Below are 15,324 nucleotides of genomic sequence, written 5' to 3' on the forward strand. Positions count from 1 at the left end.
TGCACATTCTCATGTTTTCATTTATCTCCCTTCTGTTTTTTTCTGATGACTAAATATGGCTGGAGTATAACATTTGTTTTCTTTATGATACCCTCTCCTGCATGACTAGTCACTACCAGCATTCCTTTGAGGATAGAGATAAGAGGTTGCCTCTGTCTGCTTGCTGATACTGGAGGCCACATTGTCAACCGATCTCTGCTAGGCTGAAACCAGGGCAAGCTAGCTGGTACCAGCACTATGTTTTCTGACTCAATCTGTTTAAAACATGGATGACTACAGGAATCACACAGTACTATAAAAGCTATCAGTTTCCTCAGAATTTGACAGAGGAAAATTTCCCAAGATGTTTCTATGTCATGTCCAATTATTCTTGTGTTTATAATTTATTTAATGGTTAATTATTTTTGCATATATGAATAGATGTTTATGTCACTGGCTTTGTGACTGATAATTATAAGTAGGCTTGAATCACACCTACATTAGGCAGCCTCTATTTTTGGCATTTGGCTTTTTGCCTTTCTTTTTTTTTGGTATAGCTTAGTAGGACAACTGAGTTTTAAGGAAATTTAAAAGTTGAGTCAACTTATCACCGAGAAGTACTGTTAAAACACAGAACAGCAGGCAGTGTCCCTCATTTTCGATATCAGTGTGAGAACTGAGAATTCCCTTTTTCAGGTCAGTGGTGTGAAGCTTTCTACATGCTGTACTGCCAGCAGACTGTTTTAAGTGTCTGCTGCTAATTTAATTGACATACAGAGTCATATTTTCCCTTGCAGTTCCTCTAAATGTGATAGAGCTGAGCAGAATTATCTGATAACACAGACAGTAAATCTGTGCTCATTTATCAGAGCAAATGGGAAACAACCTACAACCCCAGCAACACTAGCAGTTATGCATAGCTGTGTATTATACTTATTGGTGAAAAATAATTACAGGGGAAATAAAAATCCAGCATTTTGTATTATTTTAATAGTTAAATACACTCATACATGTGAACAGAAAGCAATCCTGTGATGCCAAACAATGTATCGGAGTAACAACCATTTGCAAATTTTCTTAAAGCTCTGGAACTATGAATTCTTGCTTGTAGGACTATTTCTTAAGCAAAAATGAACCATGTACGAGCTATTTAGTGCAGGAAACAAAAGAAAACAAAAGTTCAGATTTTGATAGTATTTAAAGTAACTGGAGTAGCCTTGATTTAAAGAGCTGTATTTGGGATTTTTCACCATGTAACTGAGCTGACTCCTCTGGATTGTCTCCAGGATGATTACTGAGATTGCTATATGAGTCAGGTTGTTAATGATAGCATCATGGGATTCCCCAGCTCGTGTGCTGGGAAAGTCTTATGTATCAGTCATGTTGATTAGCTCCTAATAAAGGATAGTAGTAGTTTCAGCTTGATGAAGGAAGGAAAGTAAGATTAACACATTTCAGAAGGTACTTTGCAATTTCTCCTGCCATCCAGTTTCAAAGAAATAACAAATCTTTAGAACGCGAGATGATGTTTTCCAAAATATCAAACATTTTTGTGGTTTTCATTCGATGACTTACTGGCTCATTCAGTGAAGCACAGTTAACTACACCTAACTGTGCAGGGAAATTTACTTTGGCATACTTGAATGCTTTGCGTAGCATAGCGATGGTGAAAGCTGTTGAATCTGGCAGGTCCCATAGGAAAAATCCTGACTGCCTGAGACAGTCATTAAATTTATAACTGAATGCTTTGGAGAGACAGATGACTTCTACTTTCTTATTCTTACCATGCTAGACTTCCTTGTAGATTGCAGTTTTGCAGTAGTCAGCCACAGGAAATTTGATAATGACTGTATGTCTTTCTGCTGATGTACATATGGGATAATAGTTTGCTTAGCTTATTGATGTGGTTCATTTAGCAGTACATCAGAACTCCATCAAACTTTGTCTTAGAAGGGGTCCAGAGAGAAAGATTAAACTATGTTTTCTTTCTTAAAACCTCAGTGCCTTCTGGCACTGGAAATGATCAAAAGTGATGCTTTATGTTGGTGTGTTAGAAATTGAAGAGAATGTTTCTGTTAACATTTTTGTTAAAAACAAAATGCAGCAGGATTGAATACAGAGATGTATTACTTACTGTAAACACTAGATGCATACTTTTATTGGATTTATGCTTGGGCCATGAGATTCAGGCTGGAATTCAGAGCTGGCATTAAATCAACAGTGAGCTGAGTCAATGGCTTGGAGGAGCTCTGCTTATTTTTGACTGCTGGGGTTGCTTCTTCTTTGGATAGATGTACGATGCTCAGCAGTCATTGCTGTTTGAACATTTTCAAATCGATGATCCCCATTCAGCATTCTGATGTAGATTCATCTCTCATAAGTTTTGTGTGCAAATGAGAATGCAGTAATATGTGTTCACTATGCAGATGTCATTTGCTTTTTCTAATTTGTGACAAATACTTAACATTCCACTGGAAGGATTTGCATGTTAGGTACCTTTAAGAGTTAGTAAATTACATCTGTGATAATTTTAAACTGTTTGATGCATTAGTTAACTATATGTATAAATGATAATGAATTTAAAATTTTGGCTTATTTTATTTTGTGGAAAGTTTGGTATGTAATACCAAAATATACTTTGGACGCACTCAGCTATCTTTCCACTAGTTTTTTATTCGGTCAATGAACAACGTTGGGAATGTTAATTATAAAAACATTTGTATACACAGCACTGAGAATTAAACTGTGATGCCAACTGAATTTCATATGACAAAAAAATGAGGACAGTTTCAAAATTCTTAATTCCAATTAAATAAAGCATAAGCACATAATGTTTTAAAAGTTTTAGATAAGCAGTGCTGATGCCTTGGAGACTGCTCCACATGGGAAAATATCTAATATGGAAAAAAAGAACAAATTCTCAGGAGATTGTTCAGGCACTTGTTGACTCAGGACATTTAAGGGAATCTCTGTTTCAACTTTATGCCAATTTTTTTAAGCACTCATCAAATAGCAATATGTTTCTGAAGGGTTATGTACTGTGATAACACAAGCTTTAAAATATAAATACATACTTGAAGGATTCTTTACTGCTGATCTTACTGTGTTGATATTTTAACAGATAGATGTTGTAATGTTCTGTATAAAATATATGCAGTATATATGACACTGAAACCTTTATTTTGCCTTAGGATGTTCTTCCATCAAATGCATATTAGAGTTTTTAAAGTGTCAGACCCTTTTTTCTTTCTTGGAGATTCCTGAATGTCTTCTGTTCTCATAGATATGTAGGAAATTCACTTGCATAACATTTGTCATATGTGCTATAAATTTTTGGAATGGTAACCTTTGCTTCAATTTTGTTTGTTCTTCTGTTTAAGGTTTACTGTGTGTTTAAGGTTTACCCCAAGCACTTCGTTCTCTTCTCCTGGTAAACTTACTCTCCCTTCGTTACAGTCATTCTTTTCTCCCTCCTAAGTTTCCCTTATTTCCAATAATTAATCTCTTCCTCTTCTTCCCTATTTCCCCTTATTTTGGCATATGTTTTTGTAGCCAAATTTCTCTCACGGAAATTTCTCTCTTGCATCTTCGATTATTTAGTCTTTTTCTGGGCAGGCTTCTCTGCTCACTTCCTGTATCTCAATGCAACTACTGCCTCTGGTTGAGTCATCTGTGGAAACTGAATCCTGGATCTTTGGATCTGAAACAATCTAGTCTCTGAACTACAGACAGTCTATTAGCCACTGGGCAGTCACAGACTCATAAACCTCTTGTGTGGTCCCAGCCATCAGAAGAGGACAAGAAAAGCTTGTATTCACTTCCTCTCAAAAATTCTTTTTATTTTTTACTTTTCTGCCATCTTAAAGCAATTCTCAGGCAAGGTTTTTAAAATAGATCATTGTTGTTCAACCATTATAGTAAATAGTACTTCTTAGCTGTGCTTGTGTGTTCATCTTATTGACCTTCAACACATTTTAAAGCGGTTACTAATGTCATAGACTGTCCTTGGGTTTAAATTTTTCCACCAGTTGAAAGTACAGCAGGATTACTAGGAAGAAAATTTAAAACAGTGCTACCTAAACAGTGAAATACTGTTAAAGTATTAAAGTAAATATGCCTATGTGCCTTTTCTAGATATTATGTTAAACTTTTTTTCAGGTCCATATTGTTGTAAGTTCATCAAATGTTAAGATTTACATTGACTGCAGTGAAATACTGGAAAAACCAATTAAGGAGGCTGGGAACATCACAACTGATGGCTATGAAATACTTGGGAAACTTCTGAAAGGTGACCGGAGATCAGCAACGGTAAGCAATAAACATTAATCCATTCATTAATGCAAATCATTGAAATTTTCTGAGGAAAGAGGTTAGAGATTAAGGATTGCTAAGAAAACAGTATCTTAGCACCAAAGCTTTCAAGTGTCTGTGCTGCAAGACCCAGTATACTTAACTGAGAAGATTGGTCTTGATAGCTTTTCATTCTAGCAGAATTGCAAGAACAAAAATCTAATAGTTGAAAGTTGCAGTCAGGTAAATTCAAACAAAAGCAGAAATGTTTTTCTTTTAATAGGGAGAGCAGTTAGTCATTGGAACCATTTACTGTGGATTCTCTGTCATTGGAAATCCTTAAATGAAGATTGTTTTGTTTTTCTAAAAGACATACTCTAATGAACAGGTTGTAATTCTGACAAGTCCTATGGTCCGTCTTGTCTTGAGTGATCAGAGTAATCCCCATCGGCTTTATGATCTATAAACCTATAATGAAAAAGTGGCTGCTGCTATGAAGGGCACATCGATTATCTTGATGGATTAACTATACTTAATATGTAATCAATGGTATTACCTGGTCTTCATATTAGAAGATTCAAGTCTGCAATCTGACCCATGTGTGCAAACCCTAACACCTGAAGAAGATTCCTGGTGCTCAACACCAAATGTTTGGTTGGATGTATCAAACTACAGAGTCATAGCTCTTGGGGTGAAAGAAAGAGAGGAAACTCTTTTACTGTACACTCTACCCACCTACCTACCTACCAGCCTTTCTGCAGAACTCGTCCCTGATGCCAGTGAAAAGTTCCATACATGAATCTGAATTAATATACGACCCAAGGACCGCAGTCCTTAGAGCTGGTCCAAAAGTTTTTCAGCCAGATTTCATGTTGAAGTGCACAGGCAGTCAGCCGATGTAGAAGTTCGTTGGTATTATTCATTAAGTATAGCAAAATATTTCTCGTGTCTCTCTATGTGGTTACCTTTTGCCCCAGAGCAAGAGCAAGCACCAGTGCTTGAAGTCCTTGTAGTCTTATGTAGGGTTGGTTTTAAATTTTTTATTTTTAAATAATTTTTCTTTCAGTGTCAAAAAAAGAAGTGAAAGTCTTAATGACGTTAACTACATAAATTGCTTGAGGAGTCATTTTTAATGATAATGCCACTAGATTTCATAAATAACATCTCTAGTATTTTTCAAGAGTCCTCCTTTCTTTTACAGTTAGAAATCCAGAATTTTGACATTGTATGCAGTCCAGTTTGGACTAGCAGAGACAGATGCTGTGATCTTCCTTCTATGGTAAGTATAAATGAACCAATGGCTATTCAGAAAATTGTTACTAATAGCAAATTTAACATTATCAATATTAGCCTTGTATTATACCTCATAATGACAAAACATCTAAATCATAGTAGTCAGAGCAGCCAGTGAGCAACACTGGATTTCAAAGTTTTGTGTCTGAGGGAGAAAGATTGCGCTGTGCTAGAATTGAGTCCCTTAGGAATGGTGGGAAATACGTCAGTTATAATTTGTATTTCAGTGGTATTTAAGATCCTAGGTATTATGAATGGAATAGCTATATTATTTTTTTATTTAATCTGTTCTTAGATTGGCATTCAAAAAGTAGCTAGTTTATTCTTTGTCACTGCAAGCTGATTGTCTAATGGATCTAAGTATTAAAACAACAGAAATTGCATATGAATTTGATTTTGCTTGTGCGTCTGTTGTTAGTGTCTTGTATAGCTCGCAGACAAAATTTCCTAAAAATGTGAAAGGTCCTGTAGAAACATTTGGAAAACACTGGTTAGCTGTGAATTTTACTTGTTCTTGAATATATATAGAGAATCCTGCTGTTATTGTTTTAGAAAAGTATACTGCCACCAAGCACTTTTTTTAAACAGGACAGTAATAGTTGTGATTAAATTTTCAGAGAGATGAAGCAAAATGCCCAGCTCTTCCAAATGCTTGTACCTGTACTCAAGACAGTGTGGGACCTCCAGGACCCCCTGGACCAGCTGTAAGAACTATTCACAATAGACAGATTTTCTGATTTTTAAATTTATGGAAGTAGTTATGTGTTGATCTGTGGTTTTGTGAAACAAAGGCCTGTCAGAGGGATAGTTTCTATCAACATGTCCATAACATCATGGTAATCTGTTCCCCTTTCATCTTAGTTTAAAACACAGTTGGGCAGCTCCTACCACCTCTACTTGTTTATATAATAATCCTTTTCCCATATTTCCAATGTGCTCACTGTGATTAGCTCCTCATCGTTTGATAGGTTGAAAGAATCTGGCCCAATCTCAGCTGTCTTGCACTTCATGTGCAAGATATTTTTAATGGACTGTGCAAATATTTTTCCTAAATACAGAGTCAGGATTTCACTCCAAGGAAAGATTCTTTACTCTGTCAGGGAAATAAATTAGTTACTCTCTTTTTTTTTTATGTGGAGAGATAGTAATCTATGGAATGGATAAGCTCCTACCGATTGCTTTGAGTATAAGGGAGTTATACTCAACCCAGTAGTCTGTCTACTTTGAAGCGATCAAAAATGCTGCATGAGGAATCTGAAGCCCAGTTAAGTTCTCTGGCAGTCTACTAGAGAGGTTATCCAGAGATTTTGATGAAGATAAATTGAAGAAATTTGTATCTGCAGAGAAAAAAATGACAATAATTTTTAATGGGCTGAATTGTCAAGGCCGAAGCTGATGTGGTTTACTTGAGTTTCTGATGCATCTTTTATTCTAGTACTCTTTTTAGCAGTGTGATCTGTACACTTCAGTACTTTGGGCTTTCACATAAGTATTTGATAAGAGGATTCATAATGCACACCAGTATGATGTACTCTTGATTTACCTGTATGAGATACATTTTCTGTCCAAATATTCAATTTAGGGCGGCCCAGGCGCTAAGGGTCCCAGAGGTGAAAGGGGTTTGACTGGATCATCTGTAAGTATCTTTCTGGAATGCATCTATGATGTTGCTACATGCTTACATATATGAAAATTTGTATGCTTAGTTCTATGCTGAGCTAAGAATGAAGATTAAAAATTTACTTGGAAATATGCCTATATGTTATTTATGTGCAGCCTGCCTATTCGAGACTATAAATACATAGCCTATGTATACACATAGCCTCAAAGGCATTGACTGCACATTAGGAAACTAGAGTTCATGCACCAGGATGTTAATACACCCTCTGCAGCATTGTTCTTTCTTCTTTACAGAGGAGACAGCTATACTTCTAATTAACGTTGCCAGAAGGCATGTATTGGCCTGAGACTGACAACATGAATCAGAGAATAGTTTATGAAAGGATATGCCACTTGGATAACTGTTTCCACAGTTGTTCTGAAGTATTGAATGTGCCTCTGGGCTTCTGACCTTAAGTGTCTAACTCAAATGATTTTGCAGTTACAGATCTAAGAAGGGGTTGTCATTTACAATCTTGTTTTAATTTTCTGCTTTAAGGGGCCACCTGGTCCTCGTGGCGAGACAGGTCCTCCTGGTCCTCAAGGTCCCCCAGGTCCACAAGGCCCCAATGGGCTTTCAATCCCAGGTGAACCGGTGAGTGGCCATTCTGAATGTGGGTGGGAATGTGTGTGGAGTCAGATCTATCTGTGGGGGTGGTGGTCTTGGGAAGAGGGTGGCAGCTTTGCCCTAACATTTGTTTTTCCCTGTATTTTCCAAGTCATTTTCTGAAACAAGTCTCTCTCAATACAATAGCATTTTCTATCCTGAATGTTACATGTGCTTACGGGATGCCGATGAAGGGATAGAGTCTAAAGGTTGTAATGTACATCATGCTACTCTGTTTTCAGTCTTACAGCTTTTCTGTAGAGTTGCTAGGCCTTAAAGTTCTAGGACTCAAAACTATCAAACTGTCATGCAGGAAAATTAAGCATGCAATATTACTCTGAAGACTTTCTCACAGATTTACATGTCTAGCTTCTCTTTTCTGAGCTTAAATCAGTAGCTAGAAGTTCAGAGAGGCAATGGGTGCATAGATCTAGTCATGCAAAACAGCCCTTCATTCCTGGGAGGCTTTCTTGGAAACAGCATGTATATTTTAGTGAGCAGCGACTTCTGATTTCATGTACATGCCTTCAACGCCAGAGTAACTTTCTTAACACTGATGAAGTTTCACCAGATTCTGTTTTTTATAGCAGATAGCGTAGGTAACCCTTTGTCTGCATTCTAAATTTATGAAGACTGCTTTTGCCATATTTGAATAAGTAATCACCCCAAAAGCAGGAATATAATGTTGATGTTTCTTGTTTAGGATTAGCTTGAATTGTAATATAATCACGTCCTTTTTATATGAAGTCCTTGATTAAAATATAAAGTTTATGAAAAAAAAATAGACTTGATGTCTGAATGCACAGTCTCATTTTGCATTTGAACTAGGTTACCTTCTCAGTCTGTAATGTAATATGGGAGATAGAAAATAAAATATGCTTTAAGATAAACATTAAGTACACCTTCTGTTTTGTAAGGACAAAGTAGGAAGATTTTATTAACCAGTGTAGATGCTTTTCAGTTTTTTCTTGTATACTGGGAGGAAAAACTTCATCAAGGTGACCTAGAGGTGCCAAACAGCAAGAAGGGCCAAACAGCAAGAAGGGCCAAACACATTCCTTTTACATGTGGAATACAATCAATACATTTATTTGTCATATTAAGTTTGAAACCTCTGAAGAATGAAAACACCAACGTTGGTAGAACTTCTCATTAGTTATCAAAATCTGTGCCCCCTTCAAATGTCTGCCTGCCCGTGTTTTTAATATAATGTCAACCAGTCATCCTGCAGTTGCAAATGTTTGTGAAGTGATCAGTATTGCTTCAGTTAAGAGGTATATGTATCTTGATTTATTCCATAATACGTAGTTGGCTTATGGATTCCTTAATTTAGGTATCTTGCAGGAAATATTTTATGTCCATTTACACATTCTGTAATTCAGAATATCTAACAATCATTTGTGAAAATTATAGGGTCGTCAAGGAATGAAAGGTGATGCTGGCCAGCCTGGACTACCAGGGCGATCGGTAAGTCGACACTTAGACAAGACAATGTCATTTTACACTATGCGTGATGCAGGTTGGCTGCTGGACAGCTGTCTTTGACATCACTAGGAGTCATGGGCTCTTCTCATACCTTCCTAAGCAATAGTTTTGGAAACATAATTATCTCACACTTAGGAATTTGAAATGTGGGAAATAGTAAACCATTCAAAACAGCAAGAGTGAAAGAACAGCTGTACTGAGTCAAGCCAAATATCCATCTGGACAGTTGTGAATGCACAGGGACAGACCATTGGATTGGGAAAAGTACACTGATAACTCCCCAGGAAAAGTCCCTCAACTTCTGACCACCTGCAGTTAAATGTCTTCCTAAAATAAAGGTTGCAGAACCTTTGCTGAATCCTTCTTCAGCAATGTTGTCTAATTCGTTTCTACTTTTGGAAGTCAAATGGTCTTGGAACATTAATTGTACGCTTTCTGGAAGAAGAAAGCAATATTAAATTTCACTTATTTGCAGGTTTCTATATTGTAAAGTAGGATTAGGTTTTGTGGAGAAAAAATAAGGGGTTTTTTGGATAATCAGCCAGATATGGATAATCTAAGGTCATTCATCTGCACATGTGCTGATATAACTGAGCTTCCTTGGTTACTATGTTGTCCTTGATTTTATTGGGGATATAAAGACTATACAGGAGATATTTAAGTGGTTTTGTGGATTTAGTTTCATATATCAGATAAGGTCAGTCATAGACCAAGGCCCTTGTATTCTTTATCTGTTTTATTAGTCCCTATAACCCTGAGTAATATACATTTAGGCATTAGTAATGTCCTGTAGAAAGCAATGCTATATTTTAGTGTATGGTGAGATTAGGCAGGAAAGGGGGAAGAACATGACAACACAATACAAAGCTGTTCGATATCCAGTTCCTACAATAGTGGTACAGATCCTACAGAAATTATTCCTGAGTGTTCTCTAATGTAGCCTGCCTGTTTAATTTTAGGGTTTGTTCTCTACCCAGAAGCTACAAGGAACAGAAACAGAGAATTTAGAATGTGCACAATAAAACAGCAGAATGTTAAAAAATAGGGCAATAGGGGGAAAAGAATAATAAAAGAAGAGTCTAATTTTTTTCTTTACATACACTCTAATTGATGACTGCAGCTAGGCTTTAGCACCAGGTGTTAAAGAATTAGCTGATATCTGTAAGTCATGCTTGTAAAGACAATAAACCAGATATATCTGTTTTATGGGAACAGTACTGAAAATTATTTTTGAAGTTGAATTATGAGCTCATAAGGAAATGGAAGGAAAAAGTAGAGTGAGAGTGAAGACTCTTGTATCATGCATATGAAATAAATGGTTCTCCTAAAGGTTTGTTTTATTTTTGTAAATGACAAAAAGCAACATTGAAGACAGTTAAATATTTAAATGTGTGCATGTATACTGGAGTGATTATCATAGCAGTGACGTTTGTTCTGTCATGGATACAGTTTATCACGCCTTTTCCCTCTAGGGAACCCCAGGTTTACCTGGTCCACCTGGCCCAGTGGGACCTCCAGGAGAAAGGGTAAGGTTTCCTCAGTTTATCTTCTGAAAAGATGAAGTAATGTGGTTGCTTTTGTTTTGTTGTTTGGTTTTTTTTTCTTTTTCCATTGTTTATCATATCTTTCTATTTTCAAATGCTTTTTCAAAAGGAGTCCTTTTATCAGTATCCAACCTGCAGAGGTAAAAGTGGAAGGACTAGAAAAACCTAGAGGTGAAAACCTCCCCAGATAGCCATAGGGTAGCCAGACAGGTTCTGTAAAAATTGCACTGCTCACTCTCCTGACTAGGTTCTCAAATGCCTGCACCCATAGAGCAGGATGTCCCCTGAGCAGGGCCCTGCTGAGGTACTCAGCCCTGCTGTCTTCCACACACTGTTGCTACTGCAGGGCACCCCTTCAAAACTCTGCTTGTCTCAACATCTGGGAGATGTCATATCTGTAACGAATCTGTCTGTGCCATTCTTACTGTGAAGGTCAAGTTCGCTTCTTAATCTTTGACTATCTGGAGCTAAGAACTTTTCTTTGGATGGGGGATTATGAAGACAAATGTCTTCATGATGAAGGGCATGCACACAGGTATTTCGTTGTGGAGTTGTTGCAATCCCATTCTTCTAATTTCGGGTCAACTAAGCAAATCTCTTTTGTCTTCATAGTGGCATATCACCTTTGAGATGATTGAAGCAATGACTTTACAGTCAAAATTAATAGCTGATGTATGCATTTATAGTTATCCTTTAGTGGGAGCTGATAGCTGGAAATGAAAACAGACCACCATGTGATAGCCAGTTCCCAAAGAACATACCATTGGATTGGTGGGTCATTAGGGGGCTATGGACCATCAATGTTCATTTGTGAGTGCTATTTTAGATTACTGAAGTGGGATTTCTCAGCATCTCTTGTTGCAGGGGAAGTATCTGAGAGGGAAGTTTTTCTTCATTTAAGTAGAAACCTCAGATTTTCCAGCTAATCTGTGAGTGAGAGAACAGCAAAAAGGGAGATCTTGCTCCTATGGGATAGAACAACGATTCCTTTTCTTAAAAATGTTGAGAGACTCATTCCATCTTCAGTTAATCAACAGCAGCTGAACATCCTCTAAGCTGGCTGAAAATCATTGTTCCATAGCCTTCTCCAGCATTAGTTGTGATAGCTATTTTTATAACTTACATTACAGATAGGTTTTAAAATATATGCTAGTAGTAATCAGGAGTATTACATAACCTTAATCATAATCAATTACATAATCTTGAAGTCCATTTTAATCAGGCTACAATCCTAAATTAATGTCTAATCATGCTTTTGTTTTTGAATAGGGTTTCACAGGAAAAGATGGTCCCACAGGTCCCAGAGGCCCACCAGGACCAGCGGTAAATATAATTTTGTCTTTGATACACTCTGAAATAAGAGACCTGAGCCCAGAAAGAGCCACATTGACATTTTCAGTTTCTCTCAAATATGAAATGGATCCTTTGTTTAATATCCTAAATGGATCTGTGAAACTCTCAGTAAAAGGTGAGCAGACAGCTGCGCAAAGCATGTCTTCACAAACATTCATAAGAGATGTTTTGAAACTGATTTCTGCCAGTGTAAATAAGGGAAGAAACATATTTCTTGGTTCTTTAGCCATGATCTTTAAATGCATAGCTAGGTCTACGGAAGCCAATCAGCTTATTACTTGTAGTCTGGTGAAAAAAAATGCTGTCAATGCATTTTTTTTTCTTGACAAGAGTATTTGAGGATTGTTTTTTGCTGAAAAAGATACTTCATTGTAGCTATGTTCCCACATTGATTGTTCCCACATCATTTCTAACGTGATCCCACGTTATTTTGTGGGATCACGTTAGAAAAGGTGCTGGTTGTTAGAGAAAAACATGTTATGCTGGATCAGACAGCCTGAGATAAGCAAGTTGCTGCAGCTCCATGTTACCAGTTCCAACCAGTAGTGAGTCAGAAGATGTATTGTCAGTAGGCACATGTACACAGAGTGCACATTTTTACCACGTATATTTATATAGACAGGAGTCGCTAGGGCACGGTATTATTTGGGCTGCCCCTGCTCCCCCATGTTTGTCTTTCTCGTGCTCTTTTGTGGGTGTGCAGATAAGCTTTTATCATATAACCTAACACCGGTCTTTTATTTGTTCATATTTATCTAGTATCACTAGAATGAATTTTATGGGCTTCTTGTGGACTTTTACACGGATCACAGACCTCCTAGATGAAGTTAGAAGGCCAAACTGTCTTGTACTGCTTTAGGAATCTGTCATTAGGAGCAATAGAAAAAACATACAGACACATTTTTAGATTCAGAAATGCCTGTTAAACTGGTGTTATGTAAAAGGACACATGTCTGTGAAGAAACAAACCATTTTTTCTGGAGGAAAGTTTTCAAGCCTGATCTGTATTTAACAGAAAAAAACACCCAAAACCTGACATTTTCAGTATTGCTTTGCACTCACTACAACAACACATTTCTTATTAGCACTTAGGCCATTGTGGATTTCCACAATTCAATTTACATGTCTTCTGCTGTAGGGTGCCCCAGGAGTTCCAGGAGTTGCTGGCCCAAGTGGAAAACCAGGGAAGCCAGGAGATCGTGGGACACCAGTAAGATAATGATACACTTATAGTATCAAATTTAAAATTACAGTCTGTTGATGAATATGAGACTGCTCCTTGCTTTAAATACTTGTCTTGCACTTATGACAGTGGTTAATACAATGGAGCTGACCTAAGACCGCAAGCCTTTTTTTCTATCAGTTTTATTTTTACAGTATGCCATTTTGCTGAGTTTAATAGTTGGGGCTGGAAATTGTGGTCTGTGGTTTCCACTAAAAAGATCATGGACTGTTACGTGCCAAGATATATATTCCTACACTGCATAAGCAGGAAGAACTGGGTCAGCAAAATGACTGGAAAGTCTTTATATTTGTGTATGTGTGTATATAGTATAAAAGTGGTTTACTGCTGAAAATGAACAATCTTTGATAATGTTACATAATCATTTCTGTTTTGCAAGTGTTTTGTGTTTTTTATAATGTGATTTCAAAATTACTTGGGGGGAGGGGGTGGTTTCTGTGGGTTCTATTCAAACCTTTAAAGTTAAAGTGCATCCTGAATAGGGAGAAAGAGCGGGAGGTGCTGCCTCCCACCAACAGTTTCAGCAGAAATTTGAATGGATTCATTTATAGGATGTTTGAGTCAGGAGTGGAGACAGCAATTGAAACAGGAAGTCATTCATTACTTGTACCTTAATGTCTGGCAATCAGCCAGAATTTTCCATCCCACTTCAATGTCATTGTGTATACGATAGATAGATAATTTGGAAGAATATATAGTAGTCTGGACAGCTTGATGGTTATGAAGTGTAAGTTCCTAGGAACACCTGGAAACTGGGTCATTTTCTCATACATACGTTCTCATACCTATAAATCCCATTTCTCCTTTCAGTAGAGGACGTTGAGTGTCTTAGGAAAGCACTGAAGCTTTCCTGCCTTTAGACGTACATTGCTAATGTAAAATTCCTGCCAGGTCAGATGCTTGATAGACGTAGCTGGGGCACAAGGTGCTGTGGTTTGTTCACAAGTGAGCTTCAAACTACCAGGTGTACTCAACTTTTCCTTCACCTGGGACACTGGATAACTGACTCAGTTCAGAGCAAAGATTTTCTGCAGGTGCATAGAAAGAACTTTGTCTACAAGCCCAGTTTCAGTGATTTTGCAAAGCAAGGCAGTCAACTCCTGTCCAAGCATGATGTATAAGTTCTCCTACGCTCTAATCTGAAGAGTTCCTTTCAGTTAGAAATACATTTTTTTTTTCCAGTTATTGCACTTTCTTGTAATGTGACACTGTGCATCATATTTACCATTTCTTATGTTTCTAGAACAGATCCCAGCAGGAATTCTGGCTTGCACCTTGCACAGATGTTTTATTAGACTCCTGGTGGACAGAATTTCAACGCCTTTCCTTTGTGTTTAGTATTAGAATTGCCAAAGGTGCAGCCTAATGGCCAAATGCAACTTGTGGTGTCATAAATCATAGTTCAGGCTTGCCTGAATTTGTTACTTCCTGTCCTGGAGAAAGACAATAAAGCTTCACATTGCCTCTGGTAAATAAAAGGAGTAAATAATTTTCGACCAGATCCTGCCATTTTTTCCTCTACCTGAACAATCTGTATTGCTGGCACTATGCAGCGCAAGTCAGGTGAAAGACCCCTACAAAGCAAGGGACATTATACCCCAGGCAAAAGATACACAGCTACATGTAAATTATGAAGAGCCTTGGTGCTGTGAAGACATTCCCAGTGAATGCAGTCAATGGAATCTCTCTCCTGATGTGTTAAATAACACTAATGTGCTAAGCTGAGGCAGACCACACCACGAATGTGGCTGTAAACATTACTTTAATCTGTACTTATACTAGAACAAGTTGATACTTGAAGTGTTAACTGAATTTTCATGGAAATAGGAAATTTGACTTCATTATCTGCTTATAAGTACTTCCAATATTCC

General features: G+C 37.3%; 1 protein-coding gene across 3 annotated transcripts in view; it reads left to right on the forward strand.

Annotated features, from left to right (window-relative positions):
- COL12A1 (collagen type XII alpha 1 chain) overlaps nucleotides 1–15,324 on the forward strand; it is a 101,940-nt gene that overhangs the window by 73,980 nt on the left and 12,636 nt on the right. For all 3 annotated transcript variants that reach the window (XM_074581358.1, XM_074581360.1, XM_074581359.1), the window contains 9 exons: nucleotides 4,138–4,287; nucleotides 5,471–5,548; nucleotides 6,180–6,266; nucleotides 7,145–7,198; nucleotides 7,721–7,816; nucleotides 9,242–9,295; nucleotides 10,786–10,839; nucleotides 12,127–12,180; nucleotides 13,349–13,420. In XM_074581358.1, coding sequence (XP_074437459.1) covers nucleotides 4,138–4,287; nucleotides 5,471–5,548; nucleotides 6,180–6,266; nucleotides 7,145–7,198; nucleotides 7,721–7,816; nucleotides 9,242–9,295; nucleotides 10,786–10,839; nucleotides 12,127–12,180; nucleotides 13,349–13,420 — 699 coding nt within the window. The remainder of the gene's footprint in view (nucleotides 1–4,137; nucleotides 4,288–5,470; nucleotides 5,549–6,179; nucleotides 6,267–7,144; nucleotides 7,199–7,720; nucleotides 7,817–9,241; nucleotides 9,296–10,785; nucleotides 10,840–12,126; nucleotides 12,181–13,348; nucleotides 13,421–15,324) is intronic.

The sequence above is a fragment of the Larus michahellis genome, chromosome 3 (assembly GCF_964199755.1).
Source record: "Larus michahellis chromosome 3, bLarMic1.1, whole genome shotgun sequence".
Classification (NCBI taxonomy): domain Eukaryota; kingdom Metazoa; phylum Chordata; class Aves; order Charadriiformes; family Laridae; genus Larus; species Larus michahellis.